Genomic DNA, 21,577 nt, shown 5'->3' with positions numbered 1-21,577 from the left:
ACCTGGACATGTCCACGCCTCGTCCACCCAATGCTGAGTGGGCGCCAGGCTGTGGTGGCTGCAGCAGGGACTCCCCAGCTCTCTCAGGGAAGACCCCACCCCAGGTGGAGGGACCGAAAGACGCGGGGTGACAGTTGCTTTTATTAAAATGAAATCACAAGGACCACGGGGTCAGGGAGTGGAATGGATGTGGGGACAAGAGAAACAGCAGAGACAAGTCTGCAGGACACTCAGAACCGCCCAGCTGTCCCCTCATTCTTTTGGCCATAGACCACTACCACTCCCCACCCCACCCCCTGCCAAAATTGCTACAAGGCACCGCTCAGGCACGAGTCCAGGGAGAGGACAAAGGGAGACGGGCAGCGGGGACAGCACACACAGGAGCAGGGCACCAACGGCCCCCAGCCAGGGGCCTCTCCAGGGGACGGGCATGAGTCTGGGGAGAGCGCAGAGGGAGGGATCCAGCCCCTGGTTAGGAGTGCACAGTGATCCTGAACGTAGGGGAGGGAGAGAGAATAAATACCCCAGTGACACATATATACAGCAGACCACGAGAAAAGGAATGGGTGACAGGTGGGAGGCGTGAACCAGCGCCCCAGCCGCCTGGGTCTCCGCATGTGCTGACACGGTGGGTCGGGGGTGGGGAGCCTGCAGGGGGAGATCCAGCTGCAGGGCTGTCAGGGTGTGTGGGGAGCATCCAGGTGGCCCCAGGAGGGCAGACACCCTCTGACAACAGCTTCTCCAGGCCTACCCTGGGGCCCGGGGACAGATGAGGCACAGGAGCTCCTTCAGCCTGAGACTGTCCTGCCTGGCCAGAGCAGACCGCGTGCAGCCCTGCCAGGTGGGCTTTGGGCGTCCTCGCGAGGATGCGCACCCAGCCAGGAGCGAGTGAGGGGCGCGGGCAGGACCCAGCTGCCGTCACTTGCGCAGAAACTTCTTGTTGAGGAGGAAGATGAGAAGGTTGACGTTGACCTTGGCCTTGTTGAAGAGCTTCATGACAGCCACGCCCTCGTACTGGAGCTGGAGCAGGTCCTAAGGCAGGGGAGAGGCGTGAGCGCTCGCCAGGCCCGGCGGCAGGCACTGCCAGAACAGTCGAGTGGCCCCTGAGACCTGCCACACAGGGGCACAGTGGAGAGCCCCTCGGCCAGAGCCAGAGGCTGGGGGTCCCCTCACTGCACCCCGGACACAGCCTCCCACGGAGGCCCTCGGCCTAGAGCCAGGCCCAGACCCCCCGCTCTTCCCCGGCCGAGGCCAGCCCAGGCACAGCGGGGAGAGGCCTGGGCAGTGAGCGGTGCTCACCTGGTAATGAAGCTGGAACCGCTCCATGTCCACACCCAGGAACTTGGCGTTGACCTCAAATTTGCCCGCCTCGTCCCCGGCGGTGATGTCAAAGATGACATTTTTGAAACTGCCGGAAAGTGGGTATGAAGGGGGCCCTAGACTCCTGGTCCCGCCAGCATTCCACCAGGGATACACCCCAGGCGCAGCACACGGGAAGCAGCTCTTCTCTCTCCAGGGAGCTGGCGCTGTCCCTGGGCTCTGTGCTGCCCCACCCCGCCCACAGAGGCCCTCCGCCCCCACGCTGCCCACCCCAGGAGGGCCGAGCTGTGCCCCCAGAGCCACGTACTGCGACTGAGGAAGGTCCTCGATCTCCACCAGCACCCCCTTGTCCAGGAGCTGGGCGGCCGTGTAGTGGAGCGCTGGCTGCTTCTTCCCTCTGCCGGGACCCCTGGCGGGAGATGGGTGGCCTGAACCCTCTGCGCCCCCACGCAGGCTCTCAGTCAGGGGCTATGTAGGCGGCTGAGACCCCGCCTGGATGGTGTGTGCGGGGCCGAGGGGCAGCCGGGAGCTCTCGGCGGGCTGTGTCCTACCTGGAGCTGGGGGCCAGGTGGTCCAGGCAGGCCCGGGTATACTGGGCGTAGTAGTCACCCTGCTCCTCATAGAAGGCGGCCTTGGCGTCCAGGCCCTGGACAGTGGCCTGAAGCTTCACCAGCTCCGCCCTGCGCCGCTGTCGGTGCCGCCGCTGCTGGCGGATGTCCTAGGGCGGCCCAGGGAGTGTGTTAGTCCTCGGTCAGTCCGGGTTAGTCCCTGGTCAGTCCCGGTTAGTTCCTGGTCAGTCCCAGTTAGTTCTTGGTTAGTCCCTGGTCAGTTCTTGAAGTTCTTGACTAACCAGGTGCCTGCCCTCAAGGTGCTAATACTCTACACATGCATGTATGAAGACACACACAGATAGACTGGCACCTACAAAGATACACACACATGCACACTCAGACACACACACACACACACAGACACAGAGTGCATACATAGGCATACACACATGCACACACACAAATACACATATGATAGACACAGGCACAACAGACACAGGCTCATACACACACACAGGCTCAAGCACAGGCATACACAGGTGCACAGAGACACAGGCACACATATGACAGACAGACACAGGTTCACAAGTGCATATACAGCCACACAGGGTCATTCACAGACACACACACGCACACATGCACAGGCACACATACGGGCACACAGACACACACAGTGCACAGCTCCACAGCCGGCAGCAGTCACCTTGGCCAGCTCGTCCACCAGGCCCTGATAGCCATCGCAGGCACTGACCAGCCCCAGGGCCTCGAGCCGGCGCAGGTTGCGCAGGACACGGCGCTGCTTCTCCGCCAGCGGCAGGAGGGCCTGAGCCGACAGTGAGCGGTGCCGGCGCAGGGGCGCGGGGGTCCGGGCCTCACAGGCCTGCTGTCGGCACATCGACCGCTGGTGGGCCGCTTCCTGCGGGGGAGAGAGGCTGGAGAGATCGACCAGAACCCTCCCGTCTGCCCCCAAGACAGGCCAGGCCAGAGCCAAGGAGAGAGGGGCGCCCGGGGGTCTGGAGGAGTGCTCCCGGAGCCCGCCTCGGGGTCCTCCTGAACACTCTGGAGCACTCGCAGGAGCCGCCTTGGGAGAGCCACAGCCAAGGGCGTGCCACAGCTGCATGAGGCGCCCCCTCCCCCGGGAAGGCACCGGCGCTTCCCCTCACAGGGCCCTTCCAGCCACCAGCTGGGCTCTCCTCTGCAGCGGGGCCCGCGGGCTCTGTGGCCTGGCAGCAGGGATGGGGAGGGGAGGGGAGACCATCCCTGTCCGTGCTCTGGCCTGGCCTCTCACCTGCTCACTGGAAGGCGGGAGGGACAGGAGCTCAGGGATGGAGTCCCCAGGATGGAACTGCAGGATGGCGACCAGCATCTGCTTGGTGCTGCAGGGGAGCAAGGGGGTCGCAGGGGCTGGGGAGGGGTCCTGAGTACCCTCACCACAGCTGCTGGGGTGCTTGGGGTGGGGGGCAAGGGAAGAGGGGAGGAGGAGAGGAGCTGGGAGGGGAAGGGAAGCAGCATAGATCAGGGCCCGGAATGTCCGAGGCTAGACTCGGAGCTGACCCTGCCCTCGGCCTCCTGACCCTCGGTCCCTTCTCCGGGGCTCTCCGTGCTCCCTCCCTGGCCCTGCCCAGAGAGGGAGGCAGGATGAAGCTCAGCCTCAGTCACCAGCTGGCAGTGGGGAGGGACGAGTGGGGACATGGGGAGGGGGCGGGGGCTCATGGCCTCCCCATGGGACCCTGCCCGTTGCCGCAGAGTTCCATGGCCCCCAGGAAGCTCCGGGCACTGCAGCCTGAGCCCACAGCTGGCTGATCACTCAATCCATTCCCTTCCTCCACAGGAAAACAGGAACACGAGTGTCTCTCTCAAAGTTTTAAGACTTAGTGAGGATGTGCACAAAAACATCTGCAGACTGGAGACACTGCAGGGAATAGGGCACTTGGCCTGTGTGCAGCCAACCCCGTTCAATCCCGGCACCACACAGGCCACCCTGAGCCGCACTGGGAGTGATCCCTGAGTGCAGAGCCAAGGGGGTAAGCCCTGGACACTGCGGATGCGGCACACAAAACAACACAAAACAAAACCCGAAACAAAACATTTGGAGAGCCAGCAAGAAAACGCAAGTGGGGGGAACAGGGACCTTGCATATGCGAGACCCCAAGTTTGGTTCCTGGCTGGCATGAGCCCCTGCTGGGGACAGCCCAGGCCTCACAGGAGACCAAAGCCGTGCTCAGGTCTGCCTGCAGGAGCCCCAGCCTCACCCCTGCCAGGCATGCGCAGCTGTGGGCACGGCCCCAAACCAAACCAGAGCAGATGGTGGCCCCCCAGCACCACAGGGCCTGAGCAGCGTGGCCTCCTCTGGCACAAGCACTGGGCTGGCGGCCTGGCTCGCCGGGACTGGCCCAGAGCCCCCGACAAAGGAAAGCGTTTGGCAGAGCACGCCCAAGTGCACGGCTGAGGATCCAATCAGCTCCGGCAACAGGGAGCTGCAGGGAGGGGGCAGGAGGAAGCTTAGGTAGCGCAGGGTGTGGCAAGAACCCAAGGGGCAGCAGCAAGCCCCTCACCCACCTCAGCAGCAGGCCCTGGACACTGGGCTCCTCGGCGTCCACCTCCAGCCCCTCAAACTTGCTGGTAAGTCTCAGCGACACTTCTAGCCGGTTCAGGTCCATGTTCCCATCTTCAGGTATGTTGTCCCCTGAGGCAGGCAGGTGTGGAGACTCACTCACAGACAGACACTGAGAGACACACGGAGGACAGAGACAGACACACACAGATGCACACAGACACATGGACACACACAGAGAGGGCACACAGCCACATACACGCAGACACAGAGAAAGACGCTGACACCTACGGGTATGGGACCAGAGCAATAGTACAGCGGTAGGGCATTTGCCTTGCACACGGCTGACCCGGGTTCGATCCCTGACACCTCATATGGTCCCCCGAGCATGCCAGGAGTAACCCCTGAGCACTGCTGGGTGGATGGGACCCAAAAATCAAATACACAAAACAACCCCCCCCATAAAAATACAGAGATATACAGACACATAGGCGCACTTAGAGAAGACACACAGAGATGGACACACACAGACACAGACACACATAGAGAAGGGCACAGACACACAGACACACAACACAGAGAAGGACACACAGACACAGACATACAGGTGGAGTCCCAGGAAAGATGCCCCTCCAGGCGCCCCTCCCCAGGAAGCCGTTCTGCTACCCAGGGCACCACCTGTCCCTGACCCTGAGCACCCAGAGAATGGGCGTGGCTACCGAGCTCACCCTCCTGAGACTGGGTGTATCGTTTCCTGACACTTGGATCCTGGGTGCCAAGAGCCTCTGGCCTGGCCCCGGGCCCCTGGACACACCCTTGCTTTTACCGGACAAGGCTTGCAACCTCCAGCCATACTGGCCCTCTGCACCTCCTGCCTCTGGAACCCGCTCCCAGGGGCTGTTTCTGAGGGCCGGCCTTGGAATCTCTGTCCACCCTGTCCCCATCTGCCGGGACCTGGTGTCCCACCGAGGACAGTGTGTGGACACGGGGAGGCAACCTTGGGATGCTCGAGAGACCATACCCACGAGGTCTGCGACGGTGGGCGGCTCCCCCAGGTCCTCCAGGAGCTCGTGCAGGGGGTCGCAGTGGTCAGGGGCGAGCCCGTCCTGGTGCTCTCGAAGCAGCTGAGAGAGGGGAAGCACACATGGGCAGGGCTGGGCCTTCCCCCTAGGCTGCTGCAGCTGCCCTCCCCCCTCGCAGGGCCCCAGGCGTGGGCTCTCACCCTGTGCGTGTGGACAAGCTCCCCCACCGTGATGTACACCAGAGGCTTGGCCACAGCCACCATGTCCGAGTACTCGTCCATGGCGAAGCGCTCCTCAGGCTCGGGCACCTGGCAGGCTCGGCAGATGAACCTCCTACAGCCAGAGCCAGGCGCGTGAGAGAGGGGTGTGCCAGCGCCCCAGACACCTCTGCGCCCTCGGCTCTCCCCTGGCAGCGGCAGGGGCTGCTCACGGGCTCTGGGGGTCCACACCAGGCCCCCCGGCCCGTGCCCTCGGCCTCCTGACTGAGGGGAGCCCCGCCCACTGGTCCGCACCCCTGCCTCTGCTCCACCTCTTCCCCCACGGACCAGGATGAGGACCAGAGGAGAGGGGGCGGGGCGGGAGGAGAGGCCGGGCAGGACCTGAACTTGAGGTGCGTCTCCTCCAGGTAGCCGTTGAGGACGCGCAGGTGCCGGCTGGCCCCCGAGAAGGCCTTGCCCGCGGCCGCGTGCTGCAGGAGCTGGGCCACGGCGCCCAGGGCGTGGCGCTGCGAGGGGGCCAGGGCGCCGCCCGCGCTCAGGGCCACGATGTCGAAGGCGTCGGGGGCCACCACCGCGGGGTTCAGGAAGCGGTAGTACAGCAGGTTCCCCACCACCTGAGGGCAGAGGAGACCACTCCAGATGCAGGTCCGGCCCCCCTTCCCAGCTTCGTGACTGCACGGGGCCCCCCAGCCCGCTCAGCATGCGGGGCAGGCGGGCACCTCGTCCCAGGGCACACAGCAAAGAAGCGAGGCAGGGCTAGCAGCCAGACCCTAGGGCCCCCCTCCCCCCCCCAGCCAGCTCTGCCCTCCCCAGGGTGGAGGGCCTCAGTGAGGGCCGCCACCTGCCTTATAGATCTCGTCCTCAGAGCAGTCAGGGAACTTCTCGGCCAGAGCGCTCTGCAGGACCTTGGCCACATACCGCATGCCGTACCTGGGGATGAAGCAATGGGTGCCAGCCTGCCTCAGCCTGGCACTGCCCTCAGCTGCCCTGTGGCCATCTGCCCAGCAACCCCAGACTGGTGTTAGCACTGGCCTGGCCCACTGCCCACAAGGTCTCCTTTGGCCTCCAGTCTAGATGGAATCTCTCCCGGGAGACCCCCAGCTCCCTGCCTCTGTCCTTTTCCCAGAGGCACCTGTGGTCCATAGCTTGGGCATCTGACGCTCACCCCAGAAGAGCCCCAAAGGCCTAGGCCAACCTGGCCCAGCCTCGAACAGAGCACGTGAGGGCCAGGGGCTGGGAGCTGATCCCACCACTACCCCGGGTCATTCCTCAGGTGTACCCTCCCCCGAGCCCGTGCCTGCTCTGCAGGGTGGGACCCATCCTTTGCTCTGGGTTCTCCGGCCACACACAGAGGCACTCGGCCACACGGTGCCAGGAATGTGGGTCTGTGCTCAGCCCAGAGCCAGTTCTCAGGCGCTGGATGGATGATGGTCATTTCTGCATGGAAATGCCACTTACACTGAGACTTAATTAGACTAAAAACTATTTTCACCATCTAGGGGGACACTTAGGGTCCCGAGACAGGTGTTTATGGCTCACTTAAACTTTTCTTGCTCAGCCCGAGAATAATTCTTCCTGACGCTTCACTGCAAACCCTCACTGTTCAGCTGCTCTGAAGCAGTCTGACTCCCCTGGGTCCCCAGCCGGGACCCCTCTGCCTGTGGCGTGAGCACTAGTAAAGCTGGCCTGCCCATGGACGGACAATTCAGGGGCGTCCCACCTGCTCAGTGCTGTCACTCCTCTGCAGTTCTTTCTTTTTCTTTAGGTTCCCGGGCCACACCCACTTGTGCTCAGAGACTACTCCTGGCTCTGTGCATGGGGGAGTGCGTGGTGGGTGCCAGGGAATAAACTGGGCTCCGGTGTCCAGAGCATTCTCCGGACCATCACCCTGACCCTCCCTCACTGGCCCCTCAAAAAAACACTCACTAAGTTTTAAGAAAGGAGAAAATTTAAAATGTCCCTTACTGGTTTAAAGTATTCCTTTTCTTCTTTTTGGTTTTTGGGCCACACCTGGTGATGCCCACGGCTGGTTCCTGACTCTGTGATCAGGGATTCTGGGGGACTTTGGGGAGGGGGGCTCCTGGGGGACTTTGGGGCTCAGACTTGGTGCAGGGGAGAGAATCCATGAGCTAGGCAACTGCCCTAACCACTGTACTACCTAAAGTCCTGCACTTCTTTCTGTTTTTGGTTTTTGGCCACATCCAGGGTAACTCCTGAGTCTGCACTCAGGGATCTGGGCAGTGCTCGGGGGACCATATAGGATGCTGGGACTGAACCGGAGTCAGCAGCTGCATGCAAGCCAAGTGCCCAACCCACTGTACTACCTCTCCGGCCCCAGTCCTGTATTTATTTCTGAATGTAGGCACTGGAGGCCGCGTTCCCCTGTGCTCTCTGAGGGGCTATGTTCCTGTGATGCCCGAGGCTCCAGACGGTCCACAAAGACCAGCACGTCCTCCTCCAGAGGTCACTTCAGCCTGTCCCCCCAGCCTCCAGGAAGCCCTTGGAGTGCCGTGTTTCCCTCCAGGCCAGTCTGTTGTCCCCTGTGGCCTGTTCCCGAGACCCTGAGCCTCAGCGGGGGTGGGGCTGTTACACGTACGGAATTTGGTCCACGGATGACAAGATGGCCACGAGGAACTTATCAGTCACAGTGAGGAGATTCCGAAGGGAGATGTCCAGCCGCCTCTGGACCTCAGGGTGGCTCAAGGCCTGCTCTGGGGTGACATCATAGGGCAGGTGGCTGTGGACAGAGAGACAGAAGGTGAGGCCTAGGGGGTGGCATGTGCACCTCCCTCATGGGTGTAAAGCCCAGAGTTTGATCCCTGGCACTGCAAAAGTTTATAAAGAAACAAAAACAACCTCTGGAGAGAGACTAGGTACCTGCTCCAGCTGAGGCCAGTGGGGTCCCATCTCTGAGATACATCGCCCAAAGGAAAACTTTCATCTGCTATAATCCCAGGTATGCAGTCAGCGTGCAGCCCAGAGGGGCAGGGAGGATGCAGCGAGGAGCAAAGGGATGTGGGTGAAAAGGGAAGCCCCGCAAGGAGCGGAAGAACAGGGTGATGGAGAGCTTGGGGTGTGCGGAGCAGCTGTGGCCGCAGCCGGGGCTGCCAACACTGCCTGTGCCTTTACTGTGTGAATCATTGTATTTAGGAGACCAGAGATGGGGGGCAACGGGCCCACAAAGCCAAGAAACGTCTGATGTTGAGCCAGGCTGTGGGCAAGTCCCGAATGAGTGTCCCCCATGTGGACACCCCCATGCCCCAGTTGGGGGGCTGGGGTAGTGCCCATCATTCCCTCAGGGGAACCTGCAGGCCACCGGGAGACCCCGAAGCCCGACTTCTGGGTCCCTTTTTATCCACAGGTCTGAAGACTCCTTGACCCCCGGGCCATCCACTGCCAGAACAGACACATCACTCGCCAGCTAAACACATTTCATTTGGGCTTCCAGCCCTGCAGGCCCCAGCCCCGGCCAGTGTCATGTTCACATCCAGAGGGGCCTGCTGAGACCACCTCTCCGTGCCCCCATCAGCTCTCAGACCAGTGTCCATGCCGGCACCTCAGTCTCAAGGCGCACCCTGGCTGCCAGTGAGGCCCAAAGGTGAAGCCCCCAGAGCACACCCTCCCGCCCTCCTGCTCCTCCGGCCACCACTGCCGCCCACCTGCGCTGGCCCGTCTGGGCCTCAGTCTGGTTGACCCAGCTCTTGTAGAGGTGCACGGGGTCTGTGTGGACGCTGAGCATCTTGTCCTCCAGCACGTCCTGGATGACCTTGCCCAGGATCTCCCGCAGGGCGCTCTGGCCACGCCCGTTCCGGTAGAACCTCACCACCAGCCTCACCACCGTAGGGTTACCGGTCACCATGTCCTGGGGCTGCTCCACCTTTGACCTGTGATGTAAGAGGGCCCTGAGGCTGCGGCCGGCATCTGGGAAACTGACCCAAGTCCTCTTCCTTTGTGACATTTGGGCTCTTCACAGCACACTCTGCTGGGCCTCTTTTCTATTGGGGAGCACCTCTGGGAATGCTCAGGGAGCCTCGCTTGGCCGTGAATGGAACACAGGGTTAGCACAAACCAGGAAGGCCTTCCAGCTGGTCCCAGTGCCTCTTAAAAACAATCTCAGGGGCCAGAGCGAGAGTATAATGGGTAGGGTGCTTGCCTTGCACACGGCTGACCCAGGTTTGATCCCTGAGTGTGGAGTCAGGAAGTAAGCCCTGAGCATCTCTGGGTATGGAACAAAACCAAAAATAAATAAATAAATAAATATGCCCAGGGGCTGGAGTGCTAGTACAGGGAGTAAAGGGCCTTTCACATGGCCAAGCTGGGTTTTATCCCCGGCATCCAATATGACTCCCTGATTCCAGGAGTGACAACTGAGTAGAGCCAGGAATAAGCCCTGAGCATCGCTGAGTGTGCCATCCCCCCCCCCCCGAAAAAATCAAAATAAACATATTAATGCCTCCTTCCTGGCCTCTGCTAACACGCCAGCTGTGTCCCAGCCCCCATGGGCCCAGGAGATATCTACCCACAAAAGGGAAAGAAAAGAGTTTCTCTGGTCCCTTTTCTGCCTCCCAATCGCAATGACCATGAGGAGCTGGCGGCCTCTCTTTCCCGCCCCACGAGCATCCATTCCCCCAGTGGGGCCGCGTGCGGCCGACCTACTTGATCTCCTCCCGGAGAGCTGTCCTGAAGAGCTGGAGCAGGAGATAGGCCTCACGGCGGTTGGAGGCATAATTGTACAGGCTGAAGATCACCGACTCCATGAACTTGGTGGTTTTGTTCTGTGGCATCTGGAAGATGAGCCTGGCCAGGTAGATGGGCTGAGTCTGTGAGGGGGCGGGTGGAAACATAGGTGTGCGTGCTGTGAAGACTCAGCAGGTTGAGAACGGACCCAGGTGGGAACTCAGACGGCAGAGACCATCGGTCCATGCTCCCCGGGGGGGACCAGAAACACCCCCTTTTCCCTGGGGCAAGGGCCCCTGGCCCCCTGCACTTGGTGGCAGAGCTCGGCTCCTTCCCCAACCTCACTCACCTGCAGCAGGTAGAAGAGGTGTTGATAAGCTTCGAGTTTCTGCCGCTTCTCTTTGCTCAGTGACTTTAGCCCCTTCTTGTCCAGAACCATCATGTCCGAGAGCTGCTCCTTGTTCTTCTTGGTCAGCTTCTTGCAGTGAGAGACCACCTCCTGCAGGGAGGGCGGGGGGAGGGGAGGGGACAGCAGCCCGGCTGTACAGAGCCCAGAGGCAGTGGGCCCGAGGGCCAGGCACTCTGCTGCCCAGGTCAGGGCTGGAGCCAAGGGAGACCCACGGTTCTCCCCACTGCTGCCCGGAGACCCACCTGGCGCCGGGTTTCTCACGGAGCAAGTCCCCAGAGGGAACCAGGGCTCCTACACCCCCGAGCCCAGCACTGCTGAGCTTCTGGTCACTTTCAGTTGAGGACCCGAAAGTCTCTACATCTGGCGAGCGGTGTGTGTGTGTGGGAAGGGGGGATTCTCTCATCACTGCACCTCTACTGTGGGTTATTAGCCCTGAGACGGGGCTAGTGGCGGAGCACATGCCTTGTGGGTCTGAGCCCCTGGTTTAAGTCCTGGACCTGCTCTCCTATGACCCCACTGCGCCAGGTGGGGCGGGGAAGCCCCGACCTTGGCACGAGGAGGGGGCCCCCACCTGCAGCGTGATCCGGTTCTTGACCAGCAGGCCGATCTTGATGTCCATGAGGTTGAGGTCCTGCTCCAGCTGCTGGTTGGCCCGGATCTTCCTCACCACGAGCTCCTGGAGCCTCAGCAGCTCCGCCTCAGCCAGGAAGTCCTGATGGCTTTGGTTTAAAAGGTGGGCGAACCTCCGGACCACGCTGAGAGGGGGGTGGGCTGCACACACTGGTGGAGGGAGGAGGCGCCGGGATCAGAGCTGTGCCCCCACCCCATCCCAGAGACCCCTCCTTTGCCAGAGCGGCTCTGCTAAAGGCCGGTGGGCGGGCAGCCTCCTGCCAGTCCAGCCCCCAATTCCTGGCCTGTCTCCACACAACTTAGCCATCCTTCTGCTGCCCTGAATCGGCCGAGCCCAGGCCTTTTCCAGTGGTGTCCACACAGATGGCCTTTCTGGCTCCCCCTTCTGTTTTTTTTTTTTTTTCTTTTTGGGTCATACCCGGAGGTGCACATGCACAGGGATTACTCCTGGCTCATACACTCAGGAATCACTCCTGGTGGTACTTGGGGGGGCGGGGACCATATGGGATGCTGGGAATCAAACCCGGGTCAGCCACATGCAAGGCAAATGCCCTACTGGCTGTGCTATCACTCCAGCCCCTGGCTCCATCTTCTGATGTACACCCTCCCCTGCTCAGCGTCTGCTCTTCTTCACCACTGAACCCCAGGGGCCAGCCCCGCCCACCTCTGTCAGGCACATGAGGAGAGAGGAACGTTTGGGGGGTGTGTTGCACCACTCAGAGGTCAAAGCTGGACATCACACTCCCCGAGTCTCTTTCGGAATGGGACCTTAAGCAAAGAGGCGCCTCTGAGCTGCACTACAGGAAGTAATAAATAATTAGCATATGCCACATTTACTAAGCTACAACTCTGCGAGGCCAGCACAGGACTACAAATGACATCACGGAGGACCAAAGAGACAAAGTCACTGGTCCTGGTGAAAAGATGGAGTCAGATTTGGAAAGAGAAAAACCAGGTCCCCTCCTTAAAAGTGGCCCAGTGAGCCAGTAAGAGTCATTTGCTTCAGCCTGGTACTGTGAGAGGGGCCGGCATGGGGACGCCGGGGAAAACAGAAACAGCCACTGGGAGGCTTCTTGGAGGAGGTGAGGTCTGGGAGAAGGTGGTAAGAGGATCTGGCTCTGGCAATCAGGACTGGGACTGGTCTCCAATGTCTGAGCCCAAGCAGTGGCCCAGGCTGGGGTCAGTGAGGCCAGAAGGATGACGCATGGCCAGGAGGCAAGTTTCACCCCAGTTCAACAGGGACCAGTGACGGGAGAGTGAAGCGGAGAGTGAGAAGCTTGCAGGCAGGTCTAGGCGTGTGTGTGGGGGGGGGGCCCAGCCAGGGCAGCTTCTTGGACGGAATGAAACACAGCACATGGAGGCCAGAGAGAGCACCGCAGGGAGGGTGCTAGCCTTGCACCTACAGACCCGGGTTCGATCCCCAGCACCCCACATGGCACCAGGATCGAACACAGAGCACAGAGCCAGGAGTAAGCCTGAGCACAGCTGGGTGTAACCCCAAAAACCAAACAAAAGAGAAATACAGCACATGAGCTCACAAGACCCTCAGAAGGACCCCGCACACACCCATAGGTCTCGTTTGTTTTGTTTTGGGGCTACGCCCAGCAGAGCCCCTGGGCTTACTGCGGGCAGGCTCAGGGGACTAGACCCACGTCACTCATGCTCCAGGAAAGTGCGTTACCCTCTCCAAGAGAAAGCATACTCTCTCTAGCCCCAAATCTGCCGTTTTGGACATTTTGGGGGGCTACACACACTAAGCGATACTCAGGCAGTGGGTGGAATCATACATAGGGTGCTGGGGATTGAACCCGGAGGGGCCCACACGTGAAGCAAGGGCCCCAGCCCTCGGCCCTAGAATCCACACAGTCCTGCAAGTGAGAACTCTCGGGTCGGGCGGCTCCTAGGGCACGGCAGAGCGGAACAGCTTAGGGGCCCACAGAGAAGGGAGACAAACAGAACTGAGGAAAACAAGGGCCTCTAGTAAAGCTGTGGACGAGAGGTGAGTGGGGTGGTCAGGGCAGTGAGCGGACATGACGACCCTCGGGGAAACAGAGAGGCTGGTGGGCTGAGGCTCCGTGCCCAGAGTCTGTGTCACGACCCCCACACAGCTCTGGTGGATGGGGAGAGGCAAAGAGGGGGCGTGAGGAGCGGAAGGGGACTCCCAAAGGCCCGGAAAGAAGGGGCTCCCCCCCCCCCGCAGCAAATCCAGACACCCATCCACTCCCCCCCAACCAGGGTTTTGGCCCCCAGATAGACCCTAAGGGCCCAGAAGGCTTCTAAGGCACCAACACCAGCACAGAAGCCCCGGGTTTCCCCTGAGGCCCCCCAGACTGCAGGGAGCACCCCTCGAGCCTCGCCTGGACCAGGGAGGTGGGAGAGCTGGGCCAGGGAGGTGGGAGAGCTGGGCCAGGGCAGGGCATGCAGCAGGAGAAGGTGAAATCGGGCTGAGGACGTCGCCCTGCCTCTGGCGGAGGTTTGGAACAGGACCCGAGCCTGGTGAGAAGCACCCGGAGGAGCATCCCTGTAGCGGGGCTGTCACGAGCCCGGCCGACACCCACACACGACGGCTTCCCATCTGCCGGCCGTGAGGGAGAGCAAGGCCGGCTTCTCCGGGCAGCCCTCTCTCCCCCGCCCCCCCGGGCACCCTCAAAGAAAACACCCTCTCATGACCCCGCTCTGAGGCTGCCCAGGCAGGGACAGCAGCTGCCGTTGAGATGCTAAGGAAGGCGGAGAACTTCCCCCTGCACAGGACGCGAGCACGAAGCGGGTGTGACTCGAGTCCCTGCGGTCTTGGGAAGCCGGGGGAGAGGTGTGGCGGGAGCACGTTACCTAGTGTCCTGTAGTCGCCACGGGCCCTCCTGGCTCGGAAGAAAGCCTGGATCTTTACCACGGCGCTGACCTGCAGTGGACACCGGGGGAGGGTCAGTGTCTGCCCACCCAGGGTAGCGGTAATGGAGGGAGGCAGGGAAGCCCACTCACATTCTTCTGGAAGTAGCCCAGACGCCTCCGGTAGCGCCTCCGAGCGGCCCACATGCGGGTCCATGCTTGGATCTGGGAGCAGAGACACAGGGCTCAGGGGTCCTGCAGCCAGCCCACCGGCTGCCAGAGCAATAGGACAGTGGGTAGGGCACCTGCCTTGCATGTGGCTAGCCCAGGTTCCATCCCTGGCACCACATATGGTCCTCTGAGCACTGCTAGGAGTAATTCCTGGGCACAGAGTCCAGAGTGACTCCTGAGCACTGACAGGTATGGCCCCCAAACAAAACAAACCCCAAGACCCCAGAAAACAAAACAAGCCTGAGAAACCAGAGAGTGCCCAAACCCGGGCCCTACCTTGATCACAGCGTCCACATTCGCCCTCAGGAACCGCAGCCGCTCCCGGTAGATCTTCCTCTGTCTGTAGCCCCGCCAGCAAGCCTGAGTCGGGAGAGGGGCCAGAGGGGCTGGAGGGAGGGCACATCCCGGGACCCCCAGGGAAAGGGCTCCGGGGAGGGGGAGGGGGCAGGAGAGACCGGCTCCGTTCTCACGGAACACCCAGTGCCATGGGGCAGGGCGAACACCAGCCACTAGGGCATCAGCCTTACTGGCTGGTCCCCGCACACACTCAGCCTACAAACACATGTGCACACTCATGCTGACCACACTTCCTCACACAGCTCAACCGGGACATGTGAGCGTGACATATAATTGAGGAGTGCCCTGACTCAGCCATGTCACCAAAGCATGCACTGTCTCCACCAACACTCCCCCGTCTGGAGACCAGCCCTCGCCATCACACCCCACCCTCCTCCCTCAGCTGCCACCGGCATGTCTCGTGTGAATGGGAGTGGAGGACGCACAGGCATGGAGGTGTACAGGCACAGCACCGGCAGAAGTCACACGGGCAGCTGGCCACACTGGTTCTCACTGCTCACGTCTCTTGACCACGGCACAGTGGCAGCAGCTCCAGCGCCTCTTCCCTCCAGCCCCCCACGTGCCCAGCACTCAGCCTGGTGGTCCAGTCCCTGACCAGCCATGGCAGGGGTGTAGGTGCCCGCCTTCTCTACAAGCCACGGCCCCTGTGGTCTCAAGCAAACCTCTCGGCTCCCTCCCACTGAGCCTCCTGTCACGTGGGGGCACTTGCTTCTCCTTCAGCACCTTTTAGGCCCTGACCCCGGGGGCTCAGAGCCAGATGGTCCCCCCTTCCTGCTAGACCTCCCACTGGCCCCCGACTATAGCAAGTGTTTCCCTGTCTCTAAATACACAACAATGGAGGCTGGAGAGATGGTACAGCAGGTAGGGCATTTGCCTTGCACGCGGCTGACCTGGGTTCGATTCCCAGCATCCCATATGGTCCCCTGAGCACCGCCAGGGGTAATTCCTGAGTGCAGAGCCAGGAGTGACCCCTGAGCATCGCCGGGTATGACCCCAAACCAAAGCCAAAATAAAATGGAATAAACAGGTGTCTGTGCCTCTGGCAATGCCCGTCTTCACTGCCCACCCCTCTCGACCGACACCCACTAAAATCCTTCATGACCGCTAGGGCCAAAATCAAACATCCTGGGCTCATGTCCTGGAGGGCACTTCATGGGGGCCACAACCCCAACCTGCAGTACCACAGTACCGGCTCCGGGCGTCCCCACCCTCGTGGACAGGCAGCTGCCCCGCCCCTCTACTAAGGCCCCGCTGCCCTGCCGGGGCCACGCCGTGAGGCCTCCGTGGCGTCTGTCCTAGTGCTCATAGCCCAGAGACTGCCTGTTTCCCTCCTCAGCACTCACCTGCTCCTGCTCCAGGGGGTTGACAAGCCCTCCAGACCCCTCCCTGCCACCCGTGCCCTCTGTCCAACCCCAGGTCCCGCCCTACAATCGGGACTCGCCCCAGCCCTGGCAATGATGCCCAGCACACCGGGGGCTCCACTTCGGGCCCATCTGCCGGGTGGGCTCTGAGCCAGGAGCCCTCTCAGTATCCCGGGGCGCGGGCCAAGCCGTGCAGCGCCAACACGAGCAGCAAGCCCGCCCCTGGCTCCATCCCTCTCCCACCGCAGCGCCCTCTGGGCCGGGTGGGAGACAGCACCATGACCCAGAAGACGGCCCAGCATTGCTATACTGAGTTCTGGGAGCAGTGGCCCACACTGGACAGCTCAGGACGGCCACCACCACTACCGGGAGTGCTTTCTGGGCCAGTGCCGCCAGAGATTTTCCTACTGAGTCCTCGCAGTCAGCGGCCCAGGCAAACAGAGCTGTGGGGAGGTGGAGAGGCCTGAGGCAGGGGCCTCTCTCCAAGGGCCGGGAGGCACAGGCCAGTCTTGTGTGCTCCAGGCCCAGCCGAGTCTGCCTCCCCGTGGTTCCCTGCTGTGGTCTGTGCCCTGCTCTCACCCCCATCTCCACTTTCCCAGGGCCAAGCACGTCCTTGGCAGACTCTGAGCATCCAGAGAGGCTCATTTATTTATTTAGGGTTTTGGGCCACACCAGCAGTGCTCAGGGCTTACTCCTGGCAGACCTCAGGGGACCCTATAAAGTGCCTGGGACCAAACCAGCGTCACCTGCGCGCAGGGCAAGCACCCTCGCCCCTACACTACCTCTCAGGCCCCAGGAAGCTGTATTGAATGAAGTGTCCATTCGGGAGGGGAGGACTTGGCCACACCCTGGCGGTGCTCAGGGGCTGCCCTGGTCCTTTGCTGGGGGATGCCTCCCGGCAGTGCACGGGCGACTGGGGCTGGCCGCATGCAGGGGCAGAGCCTTAGTCTCCGTACTGCATCTCTCACCCTGGGATCTATTTCCGTCTCATGCTTAGGCCTGAACCCAAAGCTTCACACGCGCAGGGCAAGTGCAGCCCCCTGCCCACGGCTCTCTGGCACTGCGCCCTGCCCTGGCAGTCCAGGCTGCCTCGGCCCGCGCGCCTGTGTGAAGTGCGTTCCACGTGCACCAGCTGCAGAGGCCGCCCCGGACACGCGGCATGGGGACAAGATGGAAAGTGCTGGTGCGCGAGAACAAGCACAAGCTCTAGCCCCAGAGGAGACTGGGCTGGGGAGCTAGTACGCCGGGTGAGGCGCTGGCCCTGCACGTGGCTGACCAGACTTCGATCCTTAGAGCCACATAGGGTCCCCCGAGCCCCGCCAGGAGTGGTCCTTGAATGCAGAGCCAAGAGGTGAGTCCTGAGCACCACCTGGTGTGGCCCAAAATCAAAAGGAAATCTATTTTAGAGTATAACCACCGGTACCTCTCCATCTTTTTTTAAAAAATAATTTTAGGGGGCTGGAGCAATAGCACAGCGGGTAGGGCGTTTGCCTTGCATGCAGCCGACCCGGTTCGATTCCCAGCATCCCGTACGGTCCCCTGAGCACCGCCAGGGGTAATTCCTGAGTGCAGAGCCAGGAGTAACCCCTGTGCATCGCCAGATGTGACCCAAAAAGCAAAAAAGAGAAAAAAAAATCATTTTCGTGACCAGAGAGATAGTACAGTGGGCAAATCTCTTGATTTTCATGCAGCTGACCCAGCTTTGATTCCCGGCACCACATACAAATCCCTGAGTACAGAGCCAGGGGAAAACCCTGAGCACTGTCAGGTGTGACCCCCCCCCCCCGCAGATAAATAAAAATATTTTTCTAATTTAAAAAAAAATTCATTTGGGGGCCAGAGCAATAGTACAGCAGGTAAGTCACTTTCTTTGCACACGGCCAACCCATTCGACTCCCCAGCACCCACATGGTTCCCCAAACACAGAGTCGAGTAAGCTCTGCTCTCAGTCAGATGTGGCCCCAAAACAAACAAGAATCATTATCGCCCCACCATTTGCTGCAGTGACAGGGGTCACATACGTGGTCATGGGGCTCGCGGGGGGCCACGTTCTCAGCCGTGGAGCTTGCCCATGAGGGTCGGGGTGCTGTACTCCTTCAGGCATGGGGTTCATGCACACCAGGTGTGGCCTGAGACAGACTCGTGGCCTCACATGTACAAGTGCCTTTGCCTGGGCCATGCCCCCGGCACCCTGGCCTGTCCCGTGCTGGAGCTGACTGCACGGGGCTGGCGGGAGAAGCTGTGCCCCATCTCCGGAGCTGCGGGCGCAGGCCCATAGGGGCAGCTGAGTCCCGAGACTGGCAGACCGGCCAACACCACTCAGCAGACACACCGGGGAGGAGCCTGTCCCTGGGGACATGTGGGAGCCGGCGCTGTCACCTGGATGGTGAGGACTGCGGGGAGCTGGGTCCTCAGGAAGTGGGCGCGCTCGGAGAACGCCTGCCGTGCCAGGAAGCCGCGGAGACGGGCCTGGAGCCGGATGACGAAGCCCTCGCTGGCCTTCCAGAGCAGCCGCCGGTCGTGGGCAGCTGTGACCTTGGTGACAGCCAACTGCGGGGGCACCGGAGAGGAGTCTGGGGCGGGCCTGGCAGGTGGCCACCTCTCCGGCTCCTCCCACCACGACCACCCCCTTTCTTGCAGAGCACCCCGCTACCTGGATCTCCTCCCGCGTCAGGTGGGAGGTGCTGAGGCGACAGCCGCGGGGCTGTGCCCAGGTGCCCTGGAAGCTCTGCAGGTGGAGGTAGTAGGTGGTCCCGTCCTGCAGGTCGTGTGGAACCCAGAGGGCCGCGTCCCCTGGACAGAAGCAAAGTCTGCAGGAAGAGCGGGTGGCGGGAGGGCGGGGCGGCCGGCGGCCAGGCAGGGGCTGTTACCTGGCCGGTGCTTCTTTGCCATGGCACCTTCCAGGGCTCGCTGGTAGCCATGGGCACAGTCGGGGAGCACCCCTCGCAGGGCCACGGCAGGGTTCCGCAGCACCCGCTCCGTCTGGGCCGCCCTGCCCTCCTTGATGGCCTGGTTGATAGCAGCCACCCCTAGAGCCACTAGCAGGGAAGGACAGAGAGCAGAGTGGTTAGTCCAGCTGGTACCCACCCAGACCGGGTGCCCACTGCAGGGGATGCTGAGGAGGAACCAGAACATCCTGCCCAGCAGGGGGGCAGGGACCCCCCCCCCCACCCCAGCATGGACACAGACACAGATGAAAGAAAGCAGGACGAGGTTGGAGGGGTGTCTGTCTTCTGTTCAGCTGACCCAGGTTTAATCCCCAGCACCCCATATAGTTCCCCGGCACTGCCAGGGGAGATCCCTGAGTGCAGTCAGGAGCAACTCCTGGGCACTGCCAGGTGCAGGGGTGGGGAAAGCGCCAGGGGAAGCGAGGTCCAGGTACACACTTAGCACTCAGGAGTCCCAGGTTTGAGCCCTACGTCACATGCTCCCACCACCCTCCAGCATCGAGCCCTGGCTGGTCCCTAAAAGCGTAAAACAAAAAACAGCAGCAGAAGCTGTGTAGGGAGAGGGAGGAAGTGGGAAAGTCAAGGAAGGCTTCCTGGAGGAGCAGGCAACAGGGCTGGGTGACAGAGATTCAAAGGCAGGCGGGCTACTGGCAAAGACCCCAGGGGAGTGAAGCCTCAGCTGCCCGCAGAGCCGAGCAGAGAAACCCCAGACCTGGCACCCACGCTGCCTGCTCCGCCCGAGCCTGCATCTCCTCGCCACAGCAGCGCAGCCGAGAGCTGGAGCTGGGGGCTGGACCCCTGCCCCAGTGACCTGCCCCCTCACTGCAGTGACCGGGGAGCCTGTGCCCTGTCCCTCTCCCCACGCCTGCCCCATACTCCTCTGAGCGGCGTCCGTGTCCTCGTTTGCTTTCAGCACCTCCTGGCGGATCTCGTTCAGCCACAGCACAGCTCCAGGGTCCCCTGTCTCCTGGGCAGCCGAGAGGAACAGAGATGAGTGTCTAGGCCAGTGTCCCCAGGTGGCCTTCCCAGCCTGCCCCCATCAGCTCAGCTTGGCCCCCCACACCCCTGCCCACCCCTTACCCCCTGCAACTCCCTGCAACCCTTCCCTGCCCCCGGGCCTCAGCTGGCTCCAAGAAGACCCTGCACGGACCTGGTGCCTCGTCCCTCTTCCCCCGTGACCCAAGCCACACCTCAGGCTTGGCCTCCTCCCTCTGTCCCTGATCCACGCCCCCGTACCAGCGGCGGGGCCCTTCCCAGCCCGGCCTCCACCTCACACCCTCCTAGTGTGTCTCGGGAATCTGAGCTTTCAAAGCCGTGCCTGACTGTCCACTGCTGTGCCGGTGGCCTCTCAAGCAGCCCCTGACCTTGCAGCAACGAGGCCCGCCTGGCACTCGAAGATGAGCTCCATGTGTGGGGAGCGGGGAGAGCACAGACTGCGGGGCCCGCGCGGAGGCCAGAGCCCTTCTCTCCCCCACCCAGACACTCTCTCCTGCCTCTGTGGCCCCTCTGTGCTGGGATGCGGGGACTGGGGTGGGGTCTGCCCTCATCAGATTGCTGCCCCCTGACCCTTGGAGACCCTCTATCTGCCACTCTGGGGCACGCTCAAGGGCAAACTGGGCACACGGCACTGCCCACGAGAGCCCCCTGGGGCGGCCCTGCTCACCCGAGCCTTCCGCCTCTTGGCTGCAGTGAGCAGGTGGTGGTAGCGGGGCGCCACGGGGAGGCTGAGCTGGTCCAGGCCGGCCGCAGGGAGCAACAGGGCGGAGAAGGTCTTGTTGGGGTCACCCTGCTCCAGGGCCTCGTTGATGAGGCTGACCGCCAGGACCTCTGAGAAAGAAAGAGTGGGGGGCAGAGGGCCGGTCGCGTGGTCCAGGGCGGGCCCCGCGCCCCCATCTCCACTCACGGTCGGTCTCCTCCTGCACGCGGGCGTTGACGCGGCTCACGGCGGCCTGCAGGTCGTTCCAGCTCAGCATGTCCCCGCGCTCCTCCCGCAGCTGCCTCAGCGCAGAGAAGTAACTGGTGGCAGGAGAGGGCGGAGCATGAGGGTGACACACACATAGAGACACACACACACACAGACACACACAGACGTACCACACACATCATACAAACACACACAGATACACAGAAAAGTAAACCAGACACACACAAACACACACACAGAGACACAGATACACACAGACACACACATACCACACACACACACCACAACACACACAGATACACAGAAAAATAGACCAGACACACACAAACACACACACAGGCACACAAGAGACACAGAGATACACAGACATATCACGCACACCACACGAACACACACAGATATGCAAATAGACCAGGCACACACAAACACACAGACACACAGACATACACATAGACAGACACACATATACACACATGCAGACACACACACACACATACACACACTCTCCACACACGCACATGCATGTGCATGCACACACACACTGCCCGC

General features: G+C 61.7%; 1 protein-coding gene across 1 annotated transcript in view; it reads right to left on the bottom strand.

Annotated features, from left to right (window-relative positions):
- Window positions 1-285: 285 nt before the first annotated feature.
- IQGAP3 (IQ motif containing GTPase activating protein 3) overlaps window positions 286-21,577 on the bottom strand; it is a 36,009-nt gene continuing 14,717 nt past the window's right edge. The window contains exons 13-37 of the mRNA XM_055139396.1: window positions 21,008-21,120; window positions 20,768-20,931; window positions 19,981-20,071; window positions 19,027-19,194; window positions 18,810-18,949; window positions 18,536-18,706; window positions 14,715-14,798; window positions 14,361-14,432; window positions 14,211-14,280; window positions 11,323-11,531; window positions 10,692-10,841; window positions 10,322-10,485; window positions 9,325-9,549; window positions 8,262-8,402; window positions 6,511-6,595; window positions 6,047-6,279; window positions 5,648-5,780; window positions 5,447-5,549; window positions 4,431-4,557; window positions 3,160-3,247; window positions 2,575-2,787; window positions 1,872-2,038; window positions 1,628-1,729; window positions 1,300-1,408; window positions 286-1,032 (exon numbers count right to left, since the gene is read on the bottom strand). Of these exons, the coding sequence (XP_054995371.1) occupies window positions 919-1,032; window positions 1,300-1,408; window positions 1,628-1,729; window positions 1,872-2,038; window positions 2,575-2,787; window positions 3,160-3,247; window positions 4,431-4,557; window positions 5,447-5,549; window positions 5,648-5,780; window positions 6,047-6,279; window positions 6,511-6,595; window positions 8,262-8,402; window positions 9,325-9,549; window positions 10,322-10,485; window positions 10,692-10,841; window positions 11,323-11,531; window positions 14,211-14,280; window positions 14,361-14,432; window positions 14,715-14,798; window positions 18,536-18,706; window positions 18,810-18,949; window positions 19,027-19,194; window positions 19,981-20,071; window positions 20,768-20,931; window positions 21,008-21,120 (3,436 nt within the window). The 3' untranslated portion in view covers window positions 286-918. The remainder of the gene's footprint in view (window positions 1,033-1,299; window positions 1,409-1,627; window positions 1,730-1,871; window positions 2,039-2,574; window positions 2,788-3,159; window positions 3,248-4,430; window positions 4,558-5,446; window positions 5,550-5,647; window positions 5,781-6,046; window positions 6,280-6,510; window positions 6,596-8,261; window positions 8,403-9,324; window positions 9,550-10,321; window positions 10,486-10,691; window positions 10,842-11,322; window positions 11,532-14,210; window positions 14,281-14,360; window positions 14,433-14,714; window positions 14,799-18,535; window positions 18,707-18,809; window positions 18,950-19,026; window positions 19,195-19,980; window positions 20,072-20,767; window positions 20,932-21,007; window positions 21,121-21,577) is intronic.

Source organism: Sorex araneus, chromosome 5, assembly GCF_027595985.1.
Source record: "Sorex araneus isolate mSorAra2 chromosome 5, mSorAra2.pri, whole genome shotgun sequence".
NCBI classification, from domain to species: domain Eukaryota; kingdom Metazoa; phylum Chordata; class Mammalia; order Eulipotyphla; family Soricidae; genus Sorex; species Sorex araneus.
This window is presented reverse-complemented; position numbering and strand designations above follow the sequence as displayed.